The sequence below is a fragment of the Theropithecus gelada genome, chromosome 9, assembly GCF_003255815.1.
Source record: "Theropithecus gelada isolate Dixy chromosome 9, Tgel_1.0, whole genome shotgun sequence".
Lineage (NCBI taxonomy): Eukaryota > Metazoa > Chordata > Mammalia > Primates > Cercopithecidae > Theropithecus > Theropithecus gelada.
This window is the reverse complement of record NC_037677.1, coordinates 100,225,670-100,253,484: the sequence shown is the minus strand read 5'-3', so window position 1 is coordinate 100,253,484 and position 27,815 is coordinate 100,225,670. Positions and strand designations below refer to the sequence as shown.

The window sequence follows — 27,815 nt, the reverse complement described above, 5'->3', positions numbered from 1 at the left end:
ACGCCAGGGCAGGTGGTGTCACTCTAAGACAGATGAGGAGAGACAGGCTTAGAGAGGAATGGCCAGCCTCCCAGTGACACAGGTTGCTGGCAGCAGGGCCTGGACTGGAATCCACACCTCCTAGCCTTTTGTCCAGCCCTCCTCCTTATAAGAGGCAGGTCAGACAGGTCCCTCTCCTTCCAGGAAAGCAAATGCTTTCCCAGGGCCTCAGTGGTCCGGGACGGTTTTATTTTCACTCCAGCCACTGGCCCCCCTCCCATCCCCAGGCCCAGGCAGCCTGGCACTTTCTTTCTGTGGTGCCAGGAAGTGAGGCCAGCTGGCACCCTGTAGCCCTGTTCCAGTGTCCATTTCATCTGGGAGTCCCACAGGAAGACAGGCATCTGGAGCTGGGGTCTGAGCAGAGGGTGCAGGGGGCTCAGAGCCGAGCAGCAGCCACCAGAGGAGCAGTGCAGGAGGCTGCCCAGTGCGCGGGGTCAGGAGCAGTGAGAAGCTGGGGAGGGGGGCCCCTGTCATCAGACGTCCCAATGCATGGCCTGAGAGGAGGAGCAGAGCCAGGGCCTCTGGCACCCACCCTTGTGTCATTCCATTCAACAGCTGCTTCCTGGGACCCAGCTATGTGCCTGGCCCTGTGCTAGGCCCTGGGAATGCAGAGACACAGGGCAAAGTTCCCAGAATGGCAAGAGCTTTCAGCTCCGCAAGGAAGGGATCCAAGTCTCTCTTGGGCACACCGATTCTTCCAAGTGTGGTGCCTGTCCAAGGTAGCACGTTCACAGTCAGTACTCAGTGAGCGAGTGGACATAAGCTCAAATGTTGCAGGACCCCAAACCCTCCTGGGAATCAGCATCGCCCAGCAGTGAGGGACACTGATCTCACCATCCCTGGAGGCTGCAGCTGAGGGGCTGCCTTGCACTGGGCTGGAGCTAGGGACCCTCTTTTGTCTCTAAGGTGCTGGGATTCTAAAGGCTTTAACCCACTCCTAGGCTCAGGGGCGCACACTGGGGAGTTTGGTTGAATTTTTCCCTGTGTGCCAACCATGACCTGTCATAACTGCCCCATCCAACAGGGGCGTGCCTTTGGTTCAGTCCACGTGATGGTGACCTGGAAGTGTGGGCCTCCCCTCCCTGTGCCCCTTCCTCCCGCCCCCATCCCATCTCATCCTCATCTCCATTCTCTCCGCCGGTTGCTGTTGGCCGCATGCTCCATCGCCATCTCCCACACCAGTGTCCAAGAGACGCAAGGCCCATCTGCGGCGCCTGGATCGCCGGTGGACCCTGGGCGGGATGGTCAACAGGCAGCACAGCCGAGGTGACTGCGGGAGCTGGCTTCTCCTCCCTCGCAGCGACCGCCTGTCTCTCGCTAACACTGCTCTTTCTTTCCGGGCTCTGCTCTCTGCCCTGTGGCCTCCTCATTCACCCAGATTCACGGGCCAGGCTTTTTTCTCACCTACTGCAGCTGGTGTGGGGTGGGCCTGCTTGGGAACTGGGGTGGCACTGGGGGTGGCTCTGGCTTTTGTCAACATCCTGGGTATGAGGGTCATGGAACACAGTTGTGGGTTCCCTGAAAAGGTACAGGGGCTTGAGGAGGGGGACAAGGGGGTCTCAAGTCTTTAAGAAAGGCCACATTGGCCCTGGAAGCTGCAGATTAAAGGAGCTAAGCATGTCTAGCCCTGTTTGGGCCATCCCACTCCCCCATCCTTCATGGCCCCTGTCCTCTGAGAAAAGGCTCCCTCAGCCAAAGTTCTTCTATCAGTTGCTTGGAAACAAAGCAGAAAGAAGGACCGGCTCACATTCACGCTCCTCCCGCCAGCTCCACGGAAACTAGAAAGGGAGCAAAGCCAGACCCAGCCTGGTACCAGGGTGCAGCCCAACAGGCTCTGCTGAGGGTCAGGTCCAGCCAGGAGCAGTAACTGCTGGGCTTCAGGAGGGGCCTGATCCGGGGGAGTCCAGGGAGCCCCCCAGACCTGGCACATGGGCTGATCAGATGTTTGTGGGTTTAGAGCTTTCTCACCCAGGATCTTTCTAGCATCCAGGAACTTGGGAGGTAAGGGAGTGGAACAAACCCCCAGGGCTGGGCCGCTGATCAAACCCCTAAACATCTGCAGAGCCCCTGGGCCAGGGCTTGGCCAGCCCCACATGGAGCAGGGTGTGTGTGCTTCTCACAGTGACGGCACAGAGAGGGGTATGTCATAAACATTGGCCTTTCTGGAAGCGGGGACACCCAGTGTCCCCCACCCTCACAGCTTGGTTCTAAATGACCGTAAGAGCATGTTTTGGTGTCTGCCCCAGGCCCAAGGCAGCAGGAAGCCTGGACAAGGTGGTTACAGCCTATGGCTGGCTCAGCGTCAGGCACAGAGCACTGGCCATGAGGAGTCCAGCTTGTCCTGAGGGCAGGGCCTGGGCCGGACCCAGTAAGCTGACACAGGGCTGGGGGCCAAGTTGTAGAAAGAGCAAGAACAGGCCGGACATAGAGTGGAGGCCACGCTAAAGCTAGGACGTAGCTCAAGCCTTGGCGGCAAAAGAGAGTGGGACGTAGGTCTGGAAATGCGCAGCAGGGATGAAGGTTTGGCTCCAAACACCCTTGCACACTGAGCCCCAAACACGACCATCTCCACAACCCCACAGACATGCACAGCCCTCATGGCCACAGATATGACTGTACGCCCTGTCACATCCAGCCTCCCTGATACCCATATATCCACAGTCCCAGGCACACAGCCACTCACAGTACACATACACAACTCCAGTTATGCAGCCGCGCATACACCGTGCCATGTGTCTTCTGTTTATACAGTCACAAATGCATCATACACAGTCACAAAACCATCACACACACACATATACACAACATACACACATACGCCACACGTACCTCCACAGCAACACGCACAAGGACACATACAGCTTCATACACACAACGCCTTGCACCACATATAGCCCAGTCACAGGCATACAGTGATATGTGGAGACACAAATATGCAATGAAATGCCTAATTCTTGGTCACCCATACCTAAGCAAATATAAGCCCCCAGCTCTTGCTCTCTCTCTTTCTCTCTCTTAAATAAGAGACCTAAACAACATAATTTCCCAGCCTCAGCCTGATGGGCTAAGTTAAACCAGGCAGCCAAGAAAAACTTGCAGAGAGTTGGCTTGGAGACGCTTGCTGCAAACAGCAGAGCTGGTGGGGGAAGCAGGCTGCAGGTTGTGGAGGAGCTAGACAAGAGAAAAGCGGAGCTTCCCCACAGCCTCCGCTCCCCATTCCCTCAGCCAGCCAGGCCCTTGGAACCAAAAGGCCTCTCTCAGTGGGGTTGGGTAAGTCGTGGGGGCAGGAGGGGAGTGGGGAGACTGCTGACAGAGGGGAAAGTGTTGGGGAAGAGGAGGCTTCTGTGGTTTGGAAACTGCAGGGCATCCAGCCCCTGCCTCCAAAACCAAAGCAGGCCTGTCCCCCTCACCCACCCGGCTGACCGCCTGGCTAGCCCTCCCCAGGGCAGGCTGCCACCGTCTCCTGGTGGCGTGGTCAGAGTGCCCACGGCCCCAGTGCTTCCCAGAAGCCCTGAGGATCCCACTGGAGCTCACAGCCTCCCTTCCCTCAACCCCATTTCTAACGGGAAATCTCTTCCTGAGCCCCTGACCACCCTGAATCACACTGCTGCCCGCTGAGGGCCTTCTCTTGTCTGGCAGCCCCAGATGGGATTTGTGGCCCAAGCAAGTCTCTCTCTCTTGGGACACCTGTGAGTTGGAAGGCCTGAGACCCACAAGGCCCATGTCCACATGGAAAGTCCATGCCTCTGCCATCTGAGCCAACTGGGTGGAAAGGAGCTGGGAAGACCTGGTCTGCCTGCCTAGCCCTGCCAGGGAAGAGGGCTCTGGGTTCTCATCCCTGCAACCTGTGCAGTGACCCAGGCTGGACGAGCCTCCCATCCAGGAGCTCTCACCAGCAGCACATGAACTCCTGGACATCTGTGGTTGCTGCAGCCCCAGAGCCCCCAAGAACCTTTTGCAGGAGCAGCTCAACTTTACCAGCCAGCACTGATATCCCTGGTTCTGCTCCCACCCACAAGAGCTCAGGAGAAAGCCTGAGCTTACATGGCCCACGGGATTCTGTCTTCCACGCACCCCAGGAGGCTATGAAGACTGGGGTTGGGCCCTGGTGGCCCAGGAGGCTGAGCCCGCGTGATGGTCTAGACCCTGTTCTCTGCCATGAGGCAGGGCAGGGCGCCTCTGATCTTCCCATGAGAAGGGCTGTCATTTTTCCCTGCAAATGCAACCTTGCCTAGGAAAACCTTAATGATGGCTTCCTGCTCGAACCACAGGCTTTTAAAAATAGCCCAGCTGAACAAAGGCAAAATGTGGAGCCCAGGCCTCGCCTCATCCTAACCTCAGAATCCTGGATTCCTGAAGCCTGGCGCTGCCCCTCTGGCCGCTGCTGGGCCGGGATTTGCCATGCCTCACTGGAAAATGGAGCAGAACCAGGAGCAGGCAGGAGAGCGGAGAGAGTTGGACTGTGGGGCCCTGAACTTCTCAAAGGGCCGAGTCAGAATCTGGCTGGGCAGGGTTCTCAGGCCGCCTTGGCAGCAGTTCGAAGCATGGCTGGGTTGGAATCTGAAAGCCTCCAGGAGTAAGGCCCTCCCTGAGTCGATGCTGACCAAGTTCTGCAGCAGAGAAGAGCGTGCTGAAAAATCCTGCCGGCTCCCATGGGTCATCACCCTCCTTCTGCTTTTGGGCAGCCGTTTGAATTTGGCTAGTGGCCCATCTGTTCTGTCCTCACAGCCCAGCAGGGCAGCCACAACCACCCCCAAAGGGAGCTGCTATCTCAGCTCAGCACAGGGCTGCAGACAGGACCCCGATAATCCAGGGGAGAGTGGACAGATGGCCCTCCCACAACTGGGGGTTGGGGTGGCAGCTGCCTCCCCACCCCACGGCCACCAGTCCTAGGCAGGCTGCCTGTCGGTGTCCAGCCAAGGAGCCCAGGGGGTGGCTGTCACAGCTGGGAGCCAGGAGGGGCGGGTGTCCCAGAGACCAGAGGCCAGTAGTCTGCGCCAGCATCCTGCTGTTTTGAGCTCACAGCGCTTCCCATCAGCACCCTTGCTCAGCCTTGCCTGGTCGTGATGCAGTCAACAGTCTCTCGCTGTCTGCCAGGCACTGTCTCAGCCCCTAGGGAGCACCCACACTACAGAGGACAACATTGGCCCAGGGTGACCCTCCGGAAGGGCATGGCCAGACTGCCACTTCCTCCTCCTGTCTGAGCTCCTGTTCCCCCAGAGGAGGAGGTGGGGAGTGTTCCACCCCGAGCAGTCCTCTCCGGAGTGTCTCAGCCAGGAGGCAGGGACTCTAGGCAGCCAGCTAGGAGCAGAGGCAGGGAGTACTCAGCTGTGGGGTCTACCTATCAGGGGCCTCCTGGGACAGGGAGAGCTGGACCCCAGCAGGCATGGAAGAAACACCCTCCTGGAAGCCTGATCAAGGACCCAAACGGGAGGCACCCAGGCCTCCTGCCAGGAGAGAGGCTGAGAAAAACCAGGGGAGGCACCATGGTACCCCATTCTCCCAACACCTGTCCTCCCAAGCCTTCCTGAGAGTCTACAAGGCACTTCTTTCCCAGTGCCTAGGGAAGACCTTGGGCAAGGCCCTGAAGTGACATCCTTGAAAATAGAGCAGGCTGCCCTCCAGAGGGGCTGGGCCTCGGCTGTGTGGTTGGCACAGCATGTTCTCCTGCAGAAGCCGGTTGGGCGCACTGGCCCAATAACGGCCCCAGGGTGCTACCTGATTGTGCTGTGCTTGGTGTTTCCATGCTCATTTGGCCATGAACCCTTGTCTTAACAAAACACATAAAACTGCTCCCATGAGACTTGGGTTCCATGGACTCCTCTTGGGAGATGACATGACCAGGTGTTAATGGATGAACTGGGTGCTCAGGGAAGGCTCCACCAAGGTGTCCCTAAAGCGTCTGAAGGTCAGACAGAGGAGGGATGCAAGAGGTTGAGCTGGGGGCAGGGATACGAGAGTTCGTCTGGGACACAGATGGAAACGGCACATTTTGAGGGGAGGCAGTATGCCATGGGGCCTCAAGGCATGCAGGGACACCTCATGAGGAGCCAGCTTCTCCTAATCCTGCCCTCGGCCCAGCAAGCTTCTGTAGCCCTGTGGACTTCAAGGTCCCGGCAGCCTGGCTGCCATTATCAGGCTGGGAGAGCCGACTCCCCACTCCCAGGGCCTTGCCTGACAACCTGGGTCCTGGCTGGCTTTGGCACACACTGGGAGCAGCAGTGACCCCTGCTCCCATGGTCTCCCTGCTGCTACCTCTGGGGCCTGGTCCTTCCCTCCCCTGGAGAAGCCAGAGCCGACCTAGTGCACCTTCTTGGCAAGCAGCTGAACAAAGGCCAGGCCAGGGCAGAAGGAGGGGACAGGAAGCAGGACCTGCACCCTGACCTCAAATAATCTTGCTTTCTTGCTCCCACCCCCAGAGGAGAAGTATGTCACCGTGCAGCCTTACACTAGCCAAAGCAAGGACGAGATTGGCTTTGAGAAGGGCGTCACAGTGGAGGTGATCCGGAAGAATCTGGAAGGCTGGTGGTATATCAGGTAGGGAACCCTTACATGTATGAACGAGATGCCTCTCGCCCACCTGGGCCCTGGGCAGAGTGCAAAGTGGCCGCAGCCACCTGATGGCAGGTAGATACTGACAGCTTTGTGCCCACGGCACAGGGCTGGGCTGCTGCACCTCTGCACAGCTGAACAGCTCAACCAGAGAGTGCTCATCTCGCAAATTTTCTCCTGGGACGCGTAAAGCAGAGCTTGAGTCACAGCCAGCGGGGCACAGAGGCCCCGGCTCAGCTTGCAGGCTGTGGTGCAATCCCTTCCCACGTATCTGCCAAGAGAGTTCAGCACATCTGAATTTGGTTTTGTGTGTCCGGCCTTGGCTGCCTGGCCTGCTCCACAGCTAGGGCTGCCTGGAGCACTGGCGTCCGCAGGCCTTGCTGAAGTCCCAGCAGGCAACCTCTGCTGCCCAGGCTCAGCACTCAGGGAGGTGGGCTGGGGGCGGGGGCGGGGGCGGGCGCAGATGCAGGCCTCTTGCAGCCATGTCCCTGGTGGATGGGGACTGGCTGTCCAATCTGCAGGGCTGGTTGCAAGGGCTGGAGCAGAAGTCAGGCCTCGGCTCAGGCCATCAGAGGCTTCTTCCTTCTCTTGCCCCTTCCTCTCCCAGGCCTAATCACAGTTCTCAGCCTAGAATCCTATTGAATGGTGTGGGTAGGGAAGTGGGGTCTTTCCTGACTTTCTGGAAGCAAACAATCCCGTGGGTTTCACTCACCATTACCTAGCCAAGACCTGCCCTTCCAGGACCCCTGCTCTCAGGAAATGCTCCAGACTCGATCTCGGGAAGTGCTTTTGGTGTCCTTGGAACTGGCTCCACTGTGATGACTTTGCCCACCTTCTCTCTTCTCTGCCAGTTACCCAGCTGACAGGGATAGTCCTATATCCATGGGCTCTGGGGCCCCCAGACCCACTGTGGGCGGGACATGCATTCTAGGTGGTCTCCCACAGAGGGGACAGGATTGTGCAGTGGCACCAATGTGCCCCAGGCGATGCGAGTACTCATGGGACAGTTGCTGAGAACATGGCACAACATGATGGCATTAAAGGCTAGTCCATACTGAGGTCACTGGCCATGCGGAGATTGCACCTTAGTCTGACCTGATGGAACACGGCTCCATGGCATGCACCGCACCCCCCACCCCTACCCTGCCCCCACCCCACCCCACCCTGGAGCCCTAGTGCATATCAGTCAGGAGGGCTGATATGTCCCTTTCTGTCCCATTGGGCAGGATGGGACTGTGCATCTGGACGTGTGTTGTCCAAAGCCACTGCCCCTAGACTTTTATGTTCTCTGAGCAATGGAAACTAGAGCCAACCCAATAATCCAGCAGCCATGAGTCTGACATGGGAAAGTCAGGAAACATTCCGGCAGGCTAGTGGCCTAGCTCACTTGCCTGGAGCTTATCTACAAGGCTGCTTTATTATTATGTTTTAGTTTTCTAAAATGACCAACAGAGTCACTCTGAGCTGCTTCTAGTCCGCTCCTGTCCCCATGGCCTAGTCTTACAGCCAGCAGGAGCTCAGACAGAGAAAACCCGGCTGAAAAGATTCCACCTTAAAAAGGCTGCCAGACACCCCCTTAAATATGCCATTTCCCAACATTCCAGGCTCTACGTTGATCCTCATTTCCTGTCTTTCTTCTCCCCCCACCCCTACACACACACACACACACACACACACACACACTTGCACTCTCTCCATCATGCCCTTTCCAGCTTGCTTCCCGCTGGAGTCATTTCATTCTCCAGAGCTGGAAAGCAGATGTGAGCAGAGCTGGACCCAGACACACACAGCCACTCCTGATTCCCTCGCGTTTCTCCTCCTGGAATCTAATTTTACCCATATAGCACTGAAGGAACACAAATAGGAGCACTCGGGGCCCTAAGCAGGCCTGACCTTCACCTCCATGAGCCCCCTCTCCCCATAGCTCTACAGTGTCGATGTAGAAAAACCGTCAGTGAGGGCCAGTGGGCTCATCTTTGTCTCTTCTCTGAGATGCAAGAGCACCAGGCTCTGGGCCAGATGCTGCTAAGCGCTCACTATGTGACCCCCTTGCTTTTCTGAGCCGTAGTTGTTGGCTCACATGAAGATTAGGTATTTTTACTCATTGCTGCCATCCACTCTTAAAATTCTGTGCTTCTGTTTGCACCCATTGCATCAGGGAGCCAAGACAGGCCCCTGACTCCCACCCATGTGTTAACTCACATCTGCCTCCCAATCCCTGGGGAGGCGAGCTGGGCTCAGCCTGCCTGCATGTTTCTGTGACATGAACATAAGAAGCCACCTCCTACCTGAGCTTTCTCGCAAAACTTCAGCTTTCATATTCCTTTTCTCCCACCTAAAGAGTGCCCAAGAACAAGGTCAGATCAGGAAGACGGGGCGGGGGGAGTTTCAGACATCTGGTGTGGAGGAGCCATTCCAAAGAGCCAGATGTATCCCAGAGAGCAGACGGGGACATTGCAACCCAGACTTGGGGGCACTGGTCAGCGACTACTGGACCAGGAAGTGAAGTCCCCATGGGTTTGGGTGAAAACTCAACACCACGAGGAAAAAAGGAAAAGCTTGTTTTCAGAAGTCATCGAATCACCAGAAATTAAGTCAGCCCTATCATTTGCCTTTTGCCTTTGTTTATGAGCTTTTGGTTTTGTTTCCTTTTGTTTTGTTTTTGTTTTGCTTTGGTTTTAGTTTTATCTAGTCATGTGCTTTTGTCTTTTCACTTACGGTTTCTGCTTTTGGAGCCCCACGTAGACTTTCTCAACCCCCAACATTATGTCAATCTTATATTTTTTTATTCTGCTATATGGTATAAAGCCAGTGTCTGTCTTACTTGTTTTTCCTAACTGGGTCATCAGTTTTCCCCAAATCACTTATTACATTTTTGGAGATAGTCTCACTCCATCTCCCAGAGTGGAGTGCAGTGGCATGATCATAGCTCACTGTAGCCTCAAACTCCTGGGCTCAAGCAATCCTCCCACCTTAGCCTTCTGAGTACCTGGAACTACAGGTATGTGCCATCACACCCAGTTAATTTTTTTTTTAAATTTTTTTTTGGTAGAGATGAGGTCTTGCTATGTAGCCCAGGCTGGCCTTAAGCAGTCCTCCTGCCTCAGCTTCCCAAAGTGCTGTAATTACAGGTGTGAGCCGCCTCGCCTAGCCCCAAATCACTTATTGAACAATGCATCCTTGTTCCACTACAGTAAGTTTAGCCTGGTTTGTGAACTTGGTCTGTGACAGTCTATAGAGGATCCACCTACTCTCCCTGCAGTGGCATCACAGCTTTCCCATTCAGTCATCTGGCATGGAGGAGCCATTCCAACTAAGATGTTGGAGACATCTTAGGTGATCTCAACGTGTCTGTCCTTCTGGGTACACTTTTAGCAGCGACTCTATCCCTGCATCTTGCAGAAGAGACATAAACTGAGCTCCAGGGAAGGGACTTGTGCAAGGTACCATAGACTAGAACTCAGACTGCCTGACTCTCACCTTCTAGAGTCAATTCCCTCTCTAATACCTCCCCTTCCTACAGGCCATTTAACTCTACTTACCACATCCGCACCTTCTCATTTCTTATCTTTCCAATTATCCTCAACTGACTGGGAAGTAGCAGGCCATTATGAAATCCTCCTTTGGGCAACCCAAAAGTTGATAAATCTGATCCCAAGCTCCCACATTTGCCTGACTTTGCAGAGAGTGAGAGCCCACCCCAAGAGGGATCAGGCAAAGAAAAAGGAGCATGGTGGGTGGGGGCGGGGGGGGGGGGCAATGGGAATTGGTGTTCTGGGTGTCTTTTCCACCTACCCTCGGTGTCATTTCTCTCCAGAGTAGTGGGATTGCCAAGCCTTGCAGAACATGGTAGGGAAGGCTCCACTGGGCAAGGCCAGATGGATCCTAGGGCCTGGAAGTGGCGTGTGAGGTCAGAGTGCTCTAACAATAGCACATCCGCTCCTTCCCACAGATACCTGGGCAAAGAGGGCTGGGCGCCAGCATCCTACCTGAAGAAGGCCAAGGATGACCTCCCAACCCGGAAGAAGAACCTAGCCGGCCCAGTGGAGATCATCGGGAACATCATGGAGATCAGCAACCTACTGAACAAGAAGGCGTCTGGGGACAAAGAAACTCCACCAGCTGAAGGCGAGGGCCACGAGGCCCCCATCACCAAGAAGGAGATCAGCCTGCCCATCCTCTGCAATGCCTCCAATGGCAGCGCCGTGGGCGTTCCTGACAGGACTGTCTCCAGGCTGGCCCAGGGCTCTCCAGCTGTGGCCAGGATTGCCCCTCAGCGGGCCCAGATCAGTAAGAACTTCGCTGACCTCTAGGTCCTCACTGCAAAGCTCCTTAGAGAATGGGCATGGGTGCATGAAAGCCAGGGGGGGTGCATAGGACCCCCATGGCGTTTTCCTCCTGGGCTACAGACTGGCCTTTGACCCTCACTCTGTCAACTTGTGTCATGCTGATCACAGGAGTGGAGAAGACAGAGGAGTATGATGACTCAACTGCTCCCAGGTGCTCCACGGAAGCTAGATCACATGAGGATGTAGGTGGTAGCGTTCCCTCCTTCTCTAGTGGAGAGCCAGCAATGGTCACTCTGCAGATACATGCGTTCCAAGAGCAAGAAATGCTTTTTTTTCCTTATGGTAAAGGCTTTATAAATCAAGATAGATGATGTGTAGTTGACTTTTTTAAAAAATCAGAAAAACACATTTCCCTGAGCTATTGAATGTGGGTGCTATATGCAGGGCTGCCCTACAGAGTGACAGTCTGTAGAGAAACGTCTTTCTGGGCCTTAGCAGCTCCTTTCCTGTGACTTTCCACTGGTTACTGGAAACCTAAAAGACCTAGGAGCTAAGGCTTTACCACTCTGCACAGGCAGTTTCAACAGGGCATTATTCAAGAATCACCTTCATTTCTACAGGAGACTCTGGGCAGTCTGGCACCCTCCATCTCTGGCCCAACAATGCCTTTTGTTGAGGCTTAAAACTTCTGTGTTATAGGAGCCTAGCTTTTGTTTGTGTCCAGCCATTCTTAAAATCTGGAGGAAAGCTATTTCTTTAGTTTAGCCCCACTGGGTTAAGTTAGCTCTCGTGCCTGAAATCTTTTAGGGAACAGCTGGGAAACAGTTATTGGGCACCTCCTCTTGCCTGGCATTGTGCTAGCTTCTACGGATTTAATAGTAAGCAAAAAATAGACATGGTCTCTGCTTCTAACTTTGAAAATCTGATAAATCTATACACCCGTTACCCTGAAAAATGCCCATATAGCTGCACATTTTGAAAAGCGCACATAATTTTAGAGGGTTCATAGATCCCCTGGAAGCACAGCCAAGATAAAGGTCTATAGTTTCCCCTTGAAGAAGCCCAACTACAGTGCCCACAGTGACTTAGAGCGTCAAGCCTTCATGAAGGCTGAGCAAAAGCATGAACTTGAAGGATCAGGAGTTAGTTTCACCTAGGGAAGGCAGGTATGGGCACTGTTGCCCATCGTCTGACTGGGATTTCTGAAGCCATGTCTCTTCCTTTAGGCTCCCCGAACCTACGGACAAGACCTCCACCACGCAGAGAATCCAGCCTGGTATGCGCACGGAATTTCTTCTCCCTTTTCCTTCCTTTTCTGTGGATGCACTTATAGCCGCCCGATCAATTGGCTATCTTGCTGCAGAGCCTCTTGATCCAGGGGTTTTCCAGGGCCCTGCTGGGGCTTCTAGTTTTGTGGGGCTGGGGGCAGGGAGGGAAGCCTGCAGATCCCAGTCTTCCTGGGGGCCTGGCTGGACAGTTTATAATCGGAAACACACTGCACTCCAAAGCTAAATAAATCCATCCCAGCCACTGCATTGGCAGACATAAACATTTAGACTGCCCGGCAAAAGTGTCCAGCCAGGGCATTGCCAGGGGCTGGAAATGGGGCTGCTGTCCATGCTAGCCTGGAAGCCTTTCAGCTTTCCTTGGTCAGGAATGCCCAGTGGAGGTGGTGGATGGCAGAGTCTGGGAGGGCAGAGGGCAGATCAGTGAACATCTTCCAGGGAGGAGTGTGAGTTGCAAGGACTGGCTCATGCCCCAGCTTCAAGAGGTTAACATTGCCAGGGTCCCTGGCTCATGTGGGTGGGGTTTCCTGGTGTCCAGACCCTCGGGCAGGCAGATAGGCATCAGGGGCCAGGGCTTGAGGTGCCTGCGATGCTGGTGGCAGGCCAAGAGCCCTGGAACAAAGAACTGTTAGTAGGCGCAGTGGGATGTAGTGGAAAGAGTGGGTCTTCAAGTGCCAGGCATGGATTCGGATTCCACTTCTGACACTTAGAGGCAGAGAGACTGCAGGTAAGCCACTTGCCCTCTACAAGCTTCAGTGCCCTTATTTATCAGATGGGATAGTACTAGCCATCTCTTAGGGCTGTTGCAAGGATGAAATGAGATGATGTATGTGGCGGGCTAGCACACGGGTTTCCATTTCCTATGTCAGCTCTTGCCTGCTTGGTAGTACTACCTGGTGCACTGGGTTAAGGAGGATTCTGAAGTCACATTTGGGCTCAGCACCAAGAGTTCCTGTGGTCAGTGATATCAGCCCTGGCTAGGGGGGATGGCACCAGTCTATGGAAGAGTGGGCCCTCCATAAAAATATGGTTTTTAAAGATTTCATCCCTGGAGATGAGACCTTCCTTGCCCTGGCCGTGGACCCCAGTGGAGTTTCTCTTTTTCCTCCTGAGTTCTCAGAGGAAACCCAGACACTGAATTCTCCCTCCCGACCATCTCTTCTAGCCACGGCTAATTATTTTCAGGCAGACTTGATTTTGGCAAGAATGGGGTAATTCCTTCCACACTTACCAAATGCGGGGATTGCTGAGGCAGGGCTGCTGTTTCCAGTTAGGCCCAGCTGCATCCCACCTGGCCAGAGATGTGTTCTGGGCTGAGCCTGGGCTGTGTCTGCTCACATGCACGGCTGCACAGCCAGGCCCTGGGGCCGTGAAAGGTGGCAGATTCTCACTCAATCCCTCAAAACCAGCTTCCTCCCACACCTCACTCACTCTGACCCAGCTCAGTTTCAACTGGTGGGGTTAGGACATGCAGAGCCTTGAAGGATGAGGAAGGCTGGGAAGAAGAGGAGAAGTTCAGAAGGAGGGCTGAGCTCCAGCTTTATTTATTGAGCTCTCCCTATGCCCCTCTTTGGGCCCAAAGTGATGTATGTTATTTCAGGGATCCTCTTCAGGATGCTGGCATTAGTTCCATTTTACAGATGAGAGAACTGAAGTTCAGAGAGATCAAGGGCTTTGCCCAGGGCCACACAGCTGGTAAATTGCTGTGATTGGAGTCCAGCCCCAAGGTTGAGGTCTTTCCAGGTCTTCCTGCTACACCAAGCTTCTTCCTGTCCCGTCATCCCTCCCACCTTTTTTTCTCAATTGCTTTATTTGAATTCCTTTGCATGAGGGAGGACATAAATAGCGGTGTACAAAGTATATTTTAGCAGAGTAGAGAGAAGACCATTGAAGCAAAAGTGTACAATCCACAAGGGCAAGGGGTTGTCCATTCAGTTTCCTAGTGAGTGCTCGGTGCCTTAGACCAGTGTCTGGCACCCAGTAGACGCACAACTAACATTCATTGTTAAATGAATGGGGGAGGCTCAAAAACCATGGGCCAAGGCCAGCTTCTAAATGTCCTTGAATGTCATGCTTAGATGCTGCTGTGCCAGTGTCTGAAAAGCATTGAGGATCTCCAGTGAGTTATACCCTGCCCACAGAATATTGCGAGTTTTATTTAGTGCTTACCTGCCTATCTGGCCTTGTCATGATGACCAGCTAAAGACTTTGCTCACCCAACCGCACTGCCTCCTTACACACCCCCCCAGACTAGAGACCAGTTGTGCTCCATTGCCTTGCCTGTGCTGCCAGAAGTCCCCCCTGCAGTCCTCGCCCCTAGACTCCAGAACAGTGGCTTTCCTTCCTCTCCCACTGGGCAGTGTGCAAGGGCTTTGTTAGAATGATTTCTCTGCTTTGTTTTTTTTTTTTTCTGAGACAGTGTCTCACTCTGTCACTCAGGCTGGAGTGCAGTGGTTCATAGCTCACTGCAGCCTCGAACTCCTGGGCTCACGCTCTCTTCCCGCCTCAGCCTCCCCAAGTAGCTGCGACCACAGGTGCATAACACCATGTCCACCTAATTTGTGTGTGTGTGTGTGTGTGTGTGTGGTAGAAATGGGGTCTCACTGTTTGCCCAGGCTGATCTCAAACTCCTGGCCTCAAGCAGTGCTCCCACCTGGGCTTCCCAAAGCACTATGATTACAGATTTCTTGCTTTTTAGTTCTCATTTTGAGATTCAGCTATTGAGGCATCTGAAAACTTGACCTCCAGAGAAGTAAGATTAGAAATTACTGTATTAATAATGAGCATTTTGTGCTGGGCACAGTGGCTTATGCCTGTAATCCTCAAGGAGGATTGCTTGAGCCCAGGAGTTTGAGAGCAGCCTAAGCAATATTGCAAAACCCTGTCTCTACTTCTTTTTCTTTTCTTTTCTTTTCTTTTTTTAGCAAATTCTTCCAGATCCTGAGAGAGCCTATCTCTACCAAAAAAAAGAAAAAAAATTAAAATTAACCAGGTGTGGTGGTGTGTGCCTGTAGTCCCAGCTACTGGGGAGGCTGAGGTGGGAGGATCACTTGAGCCCAGGAGACGGAGGCTGCAGTGAGCTCTGATTACTCCACTGCACTCTAGCCTGGGTCCCAAAGCAAGACACCTGTCTCAGAGTAATAATGATGATGATGACAATAACAATAGTAGTAATAGTAATGTGAGCATTTTCATAGCTCAGACAAGTCTCCCATGAATCCTGAGTATTATTAGAAAGCCTCATCAGAGCAGTCCCCTGGCGATATATACCCTGAGACTCCGGTGATAGATACGTACTCAGGCCAGCTGCTGTCCAGCTGGTGTAAACAGCCATCCGCACCCCCTGGGACTGAGTGGCGACCAACCCTTGGCCATGTTACTCTTCTGATTTGGGCGGGTTTTGCCCACTGTGTGTTCCTTAACCTTAGGGGTTCCAACTGCCAAAGCCACCAGAGCCCCCTTCTGTTGAGGTGGAGTACTACACCATTGCTGAATTCCAGTCGTGCATTTCTGATGGCATCAGCTTTCGAGGTGGACAGAAGGCAGAGGTAAGCCTCGGGCCATGAGGCTGAGGGTTTTACTCATCATGGTGGAAGACCTACTGCATTTCCCATTTTAGGCCTTGCTAGTAAGATTCCTGAAGGGCAGGCAGAAAAGGTACAGAAACGAGCCCCACAAAGATGAGCATCTGCCTGGCGCTGGCCAGTGCCACGGCCTGGACTAGATCCCAGCTCTCACGCTCCACCCTGAGCTCATAGGGCTTGTCTCACAGCAACATTTCCCAGAGCATGTGCAGGAGCTTGTGACAGGGGGCCTTGAAACAAAGGGCTTCTGTGGTCAAATGAGCTTGCAGGACGGTGGATTAAACAAAATCCAACCCATTTGTTGTTTTAAATGTTCCCAGAGCCTAGGATACAAGAATGTCACTGGGAGTGTCATCTACAAGGGGTCTAGAATAGGCAGCATTGCCCGTCCCACAAGCTTTCTCTCCCAGGAACACCTCGGGGCCAGTATCCTGCAGTACCCACCATTAGGAAGTGTTGTTAGGAGGATGTGGACCAGGCAGGTAGACTGAGATACTGGGGACCTGGGCTCTGGCCAAGTCCACACCACATGACCCTTGGCCTTTGATGCAGTCACTTCTCCCATCTGCCACCCCCAACTTTAAGCATTTCTCTCTGCAAAATGGGGTGATAGATCCTGGGACGCTCCCCGCAGCCTGTCTTCCAGCATTCATGCCACTGTTTTGTGGCTGGGGCTTAGCATGGCATTCCCAGCAGCAGAGAAGAGCTGTAACTCAGTCAGTTCTCTGAGTGGCTTTGTGTAGTAATTGAGTTAACTCCATCTAATACAAGTGAACCTGTCAGATTCATTGGGCAGTCTCTGCCTCTAAAGCGGTGACATTTCCAGTGTGAATGTTTTAAATCACATGCCTGGAACTTGGAACTAAATTTTCAAGAAAAATCATTCTCAGTGCTGAGATTTCCAGGAGTCTGTAAAGAGCACAATGTGGCAGAACTGTCAGGCTCAAGAGCCCCCTGTGCTTGAACTGTAAGTGCAGGGCTGGGGCACGGTGAAGGACAGAATGTAGGACCCAAAGAAGGAGAAAATCTTTCTCTTTTGGTGGGGGATGCAGAGAACTGGTCTCTTCTGACCTTTGCATTCTCCACCTTTCCCTCCGTCCTTGGCCCTCTTCCCAAGTTGCCAGTGTTTTCACACTACTCCTTCCCCACCCCAGGACCTTTTCCTCCAGGAGCGTCCCACAATCCCCAATTATGTGCCCTTTATGTTCCCCAGTCCAAATGGACCCCAGCACAACCAGCAGCCACACTTTTGGCCATTGGTTGATCTCCAAAGTTAAGGAAGAAGCTCCTTAAACCAGTTTATACTAACATGGAAATGACTGAAAGCCCCCTGCCCTTCCTACAGGAAACCATTCAACCCAAAGAAATCTCTTCAGCTAGTGGGATTTCAGTGGGATTCCAGTAAAATAGCCACAGGGGATGGACCCTGGGGAGAGGCTCTGCAGAGAGGCTCTGGCCTCAGGCCTGTACCTCCCAGGTCACTTCATCTGCATCTTCCCATTCTCTTCTGACCCTAGAGACCCTTTCAAGGACCTCCAAGGGAGGACCTAGCAACATCGAGGGTATGAGGAGGGAAGGGGCAGCAAAGGGCAGTGTTTTCTTCATACGTGTCCTTAGTGTACTGGCAGGGTAGGGACTGAGAAGAGTGCAGTTTATGGGGAGGAGGAGTGGGCCAGCTCAACCTGGCTGTTAACACAGACGTAGAGGACCAGGGAGGGAACTTGGCAAGCGGGAACCCACCAATCATGAGATGACAGAGACCTAGGTTTGAATTCTGGTGCATTATTTACTATGTTGGGTCTTGGGCCACTTACTCAGTGGCTCGGTTTATTATCTGTATAATGGAGATAATTTATCCCAGAGCCAAAGTATATTACTCCTACCTTGGGATGTCATAGGGTCCCAGATGCTCCCAAATCACTGGCTTGTCTGCACTCGTCCCCCAGGTCATTGATAAGAACTCAGGCGGCTGGTGGTACGTGCAGATCGGTGAGAAGGAGGGCTGGGCCCCCGCATCATACATCGATAAGCGCAAGAAGCCCAACCTGAGCCGCCGCACAAGCACGCTGACCCGGCCCAAGGTGCCCCCGCCAGCGCCCCCCAGCAAGCCCAAGGAGGCTGAGGAGGGCCCTACGGGGGCCAGTGAGAGCCAGGACTCCCCACGGAAGCTCAAGTATGAGGAACCTGAGTATGACATCCCTGCATTCGGCTTTGACTCAGAGCCCGAGCTGAGCGAGGAGCCCGTGGAGGACAGAGCCTCAGGGGAGAGGCGGCCTGCCCAGCCCCACCGGCCCTCGCCGGCCTCTTCTCTGCAGCGGGCCCGCTTCAAGGTGGGTGAGTCTTCTGAGGACGTGGCCCTGGAAGAGGAGACCATCTATGAGAATGAGGGCTTCCGGCCATATGCAGAGGACACCCTGTCAGCCAGAGGCTCCTCTGGGGACAGTGACTCCCCAGGCAGCTCCTCGCTGTCCCTGGCCAGGAAAAACTCCCCCAAATCAGCCTCCCCCAAGTCATCATCACTCCTAAAGCTCAAGGCAGAGAAGAATGCCCAGGCAGAACTGGGGAAGAACCACTCCTCAGCCTCCTTTTCCTCATCCATCACCATCAACACCACTTGCTGCTCCTCCTCTTCCTCCTCCTCCTCTTCCTTGTCCAAAACCAGTGGCGACCTGAAGCCCCGCTCTGCTTCGGACGCAGGCATCCGCGGCACTCCCAAGGTCAGGGCAAAGAAGGATGCTGATGTGAGTGCTGGGCTGACCTCCTGTGCCCGGGCCAAGCCATCGGTCCGGCCCAAGCCGTTCCTGAACCGAGCAGAGTCACAGAGCCAAGAGAAGATGGACATCAGCACTTTACGGCGCCAGCTGAGACCCACGGGCCAGCTCCGCGGAGGGCTCAAGGGCTCCAAGAGTGAGGATTCAGAGCTACCCCCGCAGACGGCCTCCGAGGCTCCCGGTGAGGGGTCTAGGCGAGGCTCATCTGACCTCATCACCCTCCCGGCCACCACTCCCCCGTGTCCCACCAAGAAGGAATGGGAAGGGCCAGCCACCTCGTACATGACATGCAGTGCCTACCAGAAGGTCCAGGACTCAGAGATCAGCTTCCCCGCGGGCGTGGAGGTGCAGGTGCTAGAGAAGCAGGAGAGCGGGTGGTGGTACGTGAGGTTTGGGGAGCTGGAGGGCTGGGCTCCTTCCCACTATTTGGTGCTGGATGAGAACGAGCAACCTGACCCCTCTGGCAAAGAGCTGGACGCAGTGCCCGCCAAGGGCAGGCAGAACGAAGGCAAGTCAGACAGCCTGGAGAAGATCGAGAGGCGCGTCCAAGCGCTGAACACCGTCAACCAGAGCAAGAAGGCCACGCCCCCCATCCCCTCCAAACCTCCCGGGGGCTTTGGCAAGACCTCAGGCACTCCAGCAGTGAAGATGAGGAACGGGGTGCGGCAGGTGGCGGTCAGGCCCCAGTCGGTGTTTGTGTCCCCACCACCCAAGGACAACAACCTGTCCTGCGCCCTGCGGAGGAATGAGTCACTCACGGCCACCGATGGCCTCCGAGGCGTCCGACGGAACTCCTCCTTTAGCACTGCTCGCTCCGCTGCTGCCGAGGCCAAGGGCCGCCTGGCCGAACGGGCCGCCAGCCAGGGTTCAGACTCACCCCTGCTGCCCGCCCAGCGCAACGGCATCCCCGTGTCCCCCGTGCGCCCCAAGCCCATTGAGAAGTCTCAGTTCATCCACAATAACCTCAAAGACGTGTATGTCTCTATCGCGGACTACGAGGGGGATGAGGAGACAGCAGGCTTCCAGGAGGGAGTGTCCATGGAGGTTCTGGAGAGGAACCCTAATGGCTGGTGGTACTGCCAGATCCTGGATGGTGTGAAGCCCTTCAAAGGCTGGGTGCCTTCCAACTACCTTGAGAAAAAGAACTAGCAGAGGGCCTGGGTTCTTGCAGCCTCAGTGTGCCTCTCTGGCCGCCCACTGGATGAGCGGTGAGATGAACAAAAGGGAAAGGAAAAAACGGGAGGGGTGGGGGGTGGACAACATTCAACCCTACAGAATGGGTGACCTCAAAGATGCCCCCCGTCCAAGCCATCCCACAGCTGGAAAGTAGAGGATGGGGGTGCCCACACTGAGTAAGTAAGGGAATGGACCAGGGAGTCCCAGGCCTGGGACCCAGGGCCAAGAAAGCTGAGATCCCCTGTGCACCATGGGGACTTCACCAATGGATTACATGCCATTTGGGACAGGCCATGTGGGAGACCCCAGTTGTGCCTTTGCTACAGATCTAGAAAAGACGTGGTCATGGGGGCCTCCAGTGTCTTGCCCCTGCTTGGCCCGGTTTTGGTTGCTGGCATCGTGCCACTCCAGGTAGCCCTGCTATTGTCCTAAGCTGTATTTGTGAACTGTGCTGGTTTCCCAGGCATTGCCACTGCATACCACAGGTGGGTACATTAGAAGCCACCACTGGCTTTGGGGCTTGGGGGTGTCTTGTGAGCTCAAGCCTGCTCCTGGGCCAGGTCACTGTCACTGTTAGTTGAAGAAAAAGCAGTTCCCAGGTGCCAGCAAGGACCATCTTCCATAGCTGTCACTGTCTTGGCCTTGAGAAGAGAGCCCGCTCTCTGCGGGGCACCCCATGGAGGACACAGTACCAGAGTTTACAGAGGGTGGGCGAAGCCACCGGTCTCTTCATAATCTGCACAGACTATTTTGGGTATTTCCGGGCGGGCAGTTCCTTTGCATGTTTCGGGAGAGGTTTGTTGATTTGGGGCTTATATGTCAGGCCTTTGGTTTGCGTCTTATTTTAGGGGTTGTCTGGGGGCCTGGGTGGTCGGCCTCACACGGGAAGGGGATGGGTAGTGGATGGGGTTTCTGTTGTATCTTGTGGGCGGGTGATTTTGCTTTTGTTTTTGTTTCACATTCTTCCCCCTCCACAAGCCAAAGTTGTTTCATTTGGTTTCCACTGTGTGGACTGTGCTGGAGCTTGGCGCCTGCCAGAAAAATTGGGGGCTAGGCAAGCCCCAGGTTGCAGACATGATGAAGCAGAGAAACTGTTCTTCTGGTTCCTGCACAACCTCAGAGGGGCAAAAACCCTCCCCAGGAAGGAGGAGGGTGTTCAGGAGTCAGACTTTTGGAGAGAAGGCAGCTCCCAGTCTGCTGGGTGACCGCCATTCTGCATGTGTTCCCCAGCTGGGCAGGGCTGGAAGCCTTACGTATGAAGCGTGGAGAAGCAGCCATTGCCCCCACTATGGGCAGAGGGGACCCGGCTGGCCCCTTGGGTCAGACTGGAGCCAGCACCGCCAGCCACCCCCTCTGGCCTGCTGGCAATGCCACAGGTGCCCAAGAAGATGGAGGATCCCTGTGCCAGGAGCCAACCTGGTCTTCCCGAGGGGCAGTGCCCCAGTGAAGACAGAAGTAAGAGAATAAAGTTCCCTGCAGGTCCTCTGTCACCTTTGGGTTGTGTTTTTCAATTGTTGACATTTCAGAGGGGACCCTCCAGAAGCCTAGCCGGCTTCCCCAAGGACTCCCCCTTCGCTGGGAGTGGATTTCCACACGTGCCTTTGATTTTGGACAGATCGGGCCTCACAGCCACCGATTCAGCTGCCAGGGTCCCTGGACTGGGGGTTCGTGTTTTCTATAGAGGAAAGGCCCTCCCTCACCCTACTCCCCACCCAGGCAGGGCAGCATGGGACCCAGCGTCTCAGTGCCTTCAAAACCCACCCCCACCCCTACCCTACCACACCCCATCCCAGAGGCCTTGCCTGGGCAACCCCGAGCCCCTGTCCTTCGCCATACACTGATACCTGGCAGCTAGAGCAAATGGCTCGTGTTCTTTGTTGAAGGCCTGTGGTGAGACTGTTTTGTTTCCTTTTGTTTTGTGAGTTTGTTTAAAATTGAAATTAGTTATTTTCTTCTGCTGGACAGTATTAAATAGAGCAGGATGTTGAGTTAATCTGCTAGATTGCAGTACTAATGGTAGTGTTTAGTGTCTTCATATTAATATTATTTGTACTTATTTGAACAATAATGATAAAGAAGTGGTTCATTATTTTTTAATTAATGCACTTTAAATAAGGTAGAATGGAAAAAACCCAGAGAGCAAAGTGCATTACTTAAAGATGCAGTATATACTTTTCTCATTTTTAAACAGCACATATTTATTAAGAGAAAAAAAGTAATTTATGACTATTTAAAATAAAATTTAAAAGTAGAGTGACTGTCAGGTAAAGAACCTTCAATGTAGCTATCTTCCAGGGGGAGGGCCCTGCAGCCTCGCTCCTCAGATGTCTGCACTGAGCCAGTTCAGTCACTAGTGCGCCAGCCAGGCCAGGAGGGAGTGCAGAGCGTGTCTGCCGAGCACAGAGCATCTCAGTTGGACTGGACCACAGTGCTCCCCAAAGCCTGCCTTTCCTGCCCTTCCCCACCACCTGCACTGCCCCCCACATCCTCCCAGCTCCCCCAAGGACCTCCTCTCCTTGATCCCCAGTGCTGTAAGTGATAGTCATTAAAAGGCAGAACTGAAAGAGACCTCAGAGGTCACTCTATCCCATCCCTTCCTGTTACTGCGGCCCAAGGACAGGAAATGACTTTTCCAAAATCCCACAGCTAGTTAATGGCAGATCTCCCCACTACATTAATTCCGTGCTCCTCTTCACCGCCATTATAGTTTATTGTGTGGTCATGTTTACATTGTGACATCCAGCCCCAAGGATGGCTGGGAGTTGCTCAGGCATCCAGGAAAAGTGGGGAATGCTGCCACCTGGTGACAGCATGTAGATTTGGGCAGTGAACAGGGATTGCCATGCCCCAGTCTTCGCACCTCGCCCCCTCACCCCCTAACTCACAGCAAAAACGCTGCAAACCCAAAGAGAATATTAATACTTGAAGCAAGAAGGGTGCATGCCAGTCCTTCTCAGACATGGCCAGGGGATACCAGGCCTTGTGCCCCTGGACTCCTAGCCCTAGCCAGGGCAAGAGGGCCTTTCCCTAGAGCTACTGAGCTGCTTTGTGATGCTGAAGGATACTGCCGGCAGCAGGCAGAGGAGGGAGGGGGCCTAGGGCTCTGACCCATCTGGAGGAAAACCAGATCGGACTAAAAAAGGAAAAAGAAAAACAAAATCTCTGCAGTGTCCAAACCTAGTTTCCCATGAGTTGCGATTGAAAATGTGAAATGACACTGTATTGCTGTATACTGCAACTTTAACCATAATGAGCCCTTCTGAGGTCATTATTGAGGTTCATATAATGCCCGAAGATGCAGCATTTGGTGCTTTGTTTTCCTTTCCATTTCAAGACCTTTTTCTTGTATTTCAGGGGGGGGAAAATGTCATCTCCTCCCACCTCATCCCTCTTTGTGACAGCAGGCCTGGCTGTGTTGCCTCTCTCCTCCTCACTATTCTCACCAGGCCATGGGACTTTGGGGGCAGTGAGAGAGAGCTGGAAAGGGGCAACCCTGAGCAGCAGGTGTGCCCCATGCCCTGTGGGTTTCCCCTACATCCAGTGGCTGTAGACCGGCTGTCTTGCCAGGCCTCAGCCCCGTCTACCCCCAGCCTGGCCCCAAAGGTTTCTCTTTCTTCCTCCTTGATTTTCCATCTTGACGAAGGCATTATATAGAATCATTGTAATCACTTTCAGATGTTAGAGCAGCATATTTTACAGGCATTTATATCAATTGCTTTCCCCAGCAAGGCATGTTACTACTTTTATCATCTAAGGAAAAAAGACAAGGGAATTTCAGTCAGGCATTATTTTCCTATTACTAGTGTTTGCAGAATAGGTATAGGACTATTTAAGTTTAGACCTTGGTTTGGTAGTTTTTGTTTTCAGGGGGAAAAAGATAAAAATAACCCCTATTTTTCCTGTTATTGTATTTAACTAATATATTATTTCTTTAAGGTTACTCACTTCCCCTACCCCCTCCAAATACCTTGCATTCTCAATCAAAAATGGAAACAATCTGAGAGACAGGAAAAGTGCAATATTACCAAGATGGATGCCAAGGCTCATTGGGGACAATGGAGGGAATACCAGTGGTGCTCAGGCAGCAAGAGGCAGGGAGCGAGCTGCTGAAGGAATCCTAGCTGTGGAACAGGTGGGTGGGTTGGTGGAGTTTGATCTGGTAGCGTTCTCCTCTCCCCCTTCCTTGGGAAGATGATGGGGTCCCTGCCAGATCCACCCAGCAGAAAGGGATTCAGGCATGGGGCCCTTGACCTCTGGGGCCCCAGCCCTGGAGCAGAGTCAGGCCCTCAGGAACTGTTCCTTGTTTTGATTTCTGTTGTGGTGCAGCTAGCTGCTCAGCCCTGGCCTAAAAATGACTCCCAGCAGCCCTCTCTCACCCCAGTGTCCTGATGTTTGGAGCTGTGATCCTTCTGGTGTAATGTTTGAATCTTTCTAAAACTGGGTGCCCTCAGTTCAGTTTCTAGGCACGAAGCCTAGACGTCACCAAATCTTGGGGGGGATGTGAGAACCTTGATCCGTGCACACCCTAGTGAGACACCAATGGGCAGCCTGGGCTGTCCATTCATCTCAGCGACTTCAGCCTGAGGAGTGAGCCCTGCCTGTGCTCCGCACCCAGACAGTCCGTACAAATTCTGCTCCAGGAAGAGTCGGGGGTCTATTCAAGTTTCTCTGCAGACAGAACTTCCCACAACAAGTACCAATCTGGCCTCCTTCCTCAGCACCGGTAGAGAAAGCAGCAGAATGGGAAGTTTCCTCTGGGTTTGAGCCTCAGAGCTCTGCCCCTCAAGGTGACAGGGACGTCCCTGTGGCTTGTTCCCTCCACCTCCAGTACTGTATCCTTGCTGCTCCAACCCCCATTTGGTGAATTTCTGCACAGACACGGATCTCTGTGCCCCGGAGTGGGACTGTGCCCTGTGCGGGACTCTCCCTTGGCTTATATCCATCTAGATACTCAGTCTTTGAGAATCTCAATGCAGAGCTCTCTGGGAAGAGAACTGTCCACATTGCTAAATAATTAAGATTCCCTCACTTTTTTGAGGGCCATGTGTCGAGAATGTGTGCGTGTGCGTGTGTGTGTGGTGTACGAATGCATGTGTGTGTACGCAAGTGTTGGTAACATCCCACTTGAACTAAATAACATGGGGTTAGAAAAAAAAAAAAACCAGGCAAAGCTGTCTCCATTGAACAAGTCCTTGGCAATGGGCAGGTCCCAAGGGACTCACAGCTTCTGGCAGCAAGTGTGTGTGTCATTCACACACATCATTCTGGCTGGAGAGTGCAATGTGTCTTTTTTTTTTCTTTTGTAGTTATTTTATTAAGTAGTTGGAAATTTCACACTGGCATTAACAGGTCTAGCATAAGCGGCCTAGGCAGTCATCCCAGGCTCCAAAATGAAGATGTGCAAAAGAGATGCCACTGGGTATGCAAACACTGGGTTGGTTCAGTTAGGTCACCCCTACAGATGTGTCATCGAGCAGGCTGACTCCCACCCCTCAGCCATGCCATGGGTATGAGAAGCCCCTTATAATAAAAGCTGCCAGTCCCTTCATCCTTGTTTCAGAGGGTGGGTCAGGTGGTCGGGGTGAGAACTTGCTCTTGGTGCACCCAACAAGACCTGCAGTTTAGTCCCAACTGCAGGGCCAGACTGAACACTTCCTGGGAAGTGTGGAGGGCTCTGCTAGACCTTCATGAGTTTCTGGCTAAATCATCATCCCTGTTTGGTGCAGTCTCATGTCTCTGTGGTTCCCAAGGTGCATGATCAGAGCCAGTGAGAAGACAGGAGTGTGACCCACGGCTTTGGGGGAAAACAGCCCCACTGTTAACTTCTCTCCTGCAAACCTGGGTCCCCAGGCCATAAGGTGGGCACACTGGTGCTTACAGACTGGGTGGAGGGCTCTACCTTCCAAGGCCTTGATCCCAGCCTGTCTATAAGGTTGGGATTAGCACGCAATCCCCCTTCCCCAATCCTGTCTTTTTAAAATCTCAAGTTTGCAATTAACCTTGACAATCAACACCCTCTCCTACTGCAGTCCTAGAACTCAGTGGCCTTAGAGAATGGGGATCCCTGCACTGAAGGTCCCTGCCTTGCTCCCAGTTCCATCCTGGCCAATAAGCTGAACCTCAAGAGGTGAAAGAGAAAAAGGGAGGGAGGGAGGAAGAATTATTTAGAGCAAAAGAAAGGCTTGAGCACGTTAGAGGCAAGTGAGAGGCACGTTGGTGAGAAGAGCGTGTGCATGTTTGGGGTAGCTGGGGCCTACTGCCCTTCACTAGGAAAGGCGGCTTCCAGAAGAGGATGTCTTCTAGAAAGAAATGTTGTGTGAAGGTTGAAAAGGGGTTTGGAGTTTGGTCTTTGTTGATTAGAAAGAAGGAAGAAGTCAGCTCTGAGTGTTTCAGGAAGAAGAGAGCAGGTAGAAAGGGAATTTAGTGATTCAACACCCAAGGGTCCAGCCACAGCAGGTTGGAAAATCCTCCAAATTTGGCCACAGAAGCTGGCTAGAAAAAAACTGCCACTCATTGGGCCACATGCTGGGTCCCCATCGGTTCTCAATGAATGGTCACTGATTTACTTAGCAGAGAGGGGAAGTCACCAGCCACAAACCAATCTTGGAGTTTGCAGGCCCTGATTCCAGAATACATGCATCCAGCTCCCGGTTCTCAGCTGGTTTTGCCCACTTCCCTTTGACTGTCCAATCCAAAGCTAGCCTCTCAAGTTGTATAGCTCAAAGACCAGTGACCACAATGGGTCATACAGTAGGGACCCACCTCCACAAATTAGAACCAGGGTTCAGACTCTATTGGGCACATCTGGGAGGAAGGCAACCTCCTTTGTCATCCTGTTCGTACCGGTCATTCTCAAGTATCTCTGACACCTGTGGTGGTTCAGTTTGCTGAGCCTGCCACCTGGTATGAATTAGACTGGGTATGATGAACATTCATCCATGGATATACCCTGCCGTTTTGCAGTGCCTTATAACCAAGGCACACTCCCCATATGAGTTTACTGCAGAGAGAGAACAGCAAAACAGCCACCCTTCTTGAATTTACAACTCATTATCTGCAACAGGTTTTCTTTAAATCCAGGACACAGGATGGGAAATGGGTTTCCCGGCCAGGTACTCAGAGGTCTGCAGGAAGTGACTCCGGGGCAAGGCAGACTTCAGTAATCCCTGAAGCGTGAGCATATGGACTGCATGGCTGGGTGGGGACTGGTGGACGTCTCTGGAGCTCCAGAACCTTGGAGAATTCCTCATGGAATTCCCCTCCCAGCTCTTAGTGGGCTCTGTGGGGTCAGGAGGAGCCCTTCCTCCAGGTTTTCCTTCTTTCCTCCTCAGCAGAGAAACTGGAGAAAGGACATTAAACTCACTGCAGTCAATTTGAGTGCTGAAATATTTCCAGAATCAATGGTGGTGCTAAACGATCTCCATGTTTCTAACATTTTTAATAGTGGAGTTGGTTTGTTTTTAATCTCATCACAAAAATGCAGTGCCCTTGGGGAAGGGACCAGCCCCTTGGCCTGCCACTTTCCAGGTGTCCCTTATCACTTTGACAGGACTCTTTGGTCTGCAGAAAATGCTCTGTCTTGGCATGCTTCTAGACTAAGATTTGGGTTTTGTTTTGTATTTTGTTTATGTTTACATGCATCTTATATTTCCCTGAAAACTAAATAAAGTTTTGGGCCTTTTTAACCAAACAGAATCACCTCTTAATTCTCCCTGTCACCAAAAAAAAACCCATCCAGCTGAATAGCAGATGTCCCATTATCTCAAATTGCAAGGTGGACTCCAGGATCCCAGGGCCCTCTGAAAGAAAGGACACTGGAGGGTGGGGGCAGGTAGGTAAGCTCTCGCTTTTTTTTTTTTTTTTTAAACAGGGTCTCACCCTGTTACCCAGGCTGGAGTGCAGTAGCATGATCATAGGTCACTGAAACCTCAACCTCCCGGACTCAAGCAATCCTCCCACCTCAGCCTCCCGAGTAGTTGGGACTATAGGCGCACCACCATGCCCAGATGATTTTTCTATTATTTGTAGAGACAGGTTCTTGCTATGTTGCCAGGGCTGGTCTCAAGCTCCTGGGCTCGAGCAGTCCTTCTGCCTCAGCCTCCCAAAGTGCTGGGATTA

At 53.2% G+C, this 27,815-nt stretch overlaps 1 protein-coding gene across 5 annotated transcripts in view; it reads left to right on the top strand.

Moving 5' to 3' along the window:
* SH3PXD2A (SH3 and PX domains 2A) overlaps positions 1–27,384 on the top strand; it is a 255,758-nt gene extending 228,374 nt beyond the window's left edge. For 3 of the 5 annotated variants that reach the window (XM_025395726.1, XM_025395728.1, XM_025395730.1), the window contains 6 exons: positions 1,222–1,305; positions 6,459–6,576; positions 10,544–10,881; positions 12,107–12,156; positions 15,595–15,714; positions 17,697–27,384. In XM_025395726.1, the coding sequence (XP_025251511.1) occupies positions 1,222–1,305; positions 6,459–6,576; positions 10,544–10,881; positions 12,107–12,156; positions 15,595–15,714; positions 17,697–19,670 (2,684 nt within the window). In that variant the 3' untranslated portion in view covers positions 19,671–27,384. The remainder of the gene's footprint in view (positions 1–1,221; positions 1,306–6,458; positions 6,577–10,543; positions 10,882–12,106; positions 12,157–15,594; positions 15,715–17,696) is intronic. The other 2 variants (XM_025395727.1, XM_025395729.1) reach the window with 1 other exon arrangement.
* The last annotated feature ends 431 nt before the right edge of the window (positions 27,385–27,815 follow it).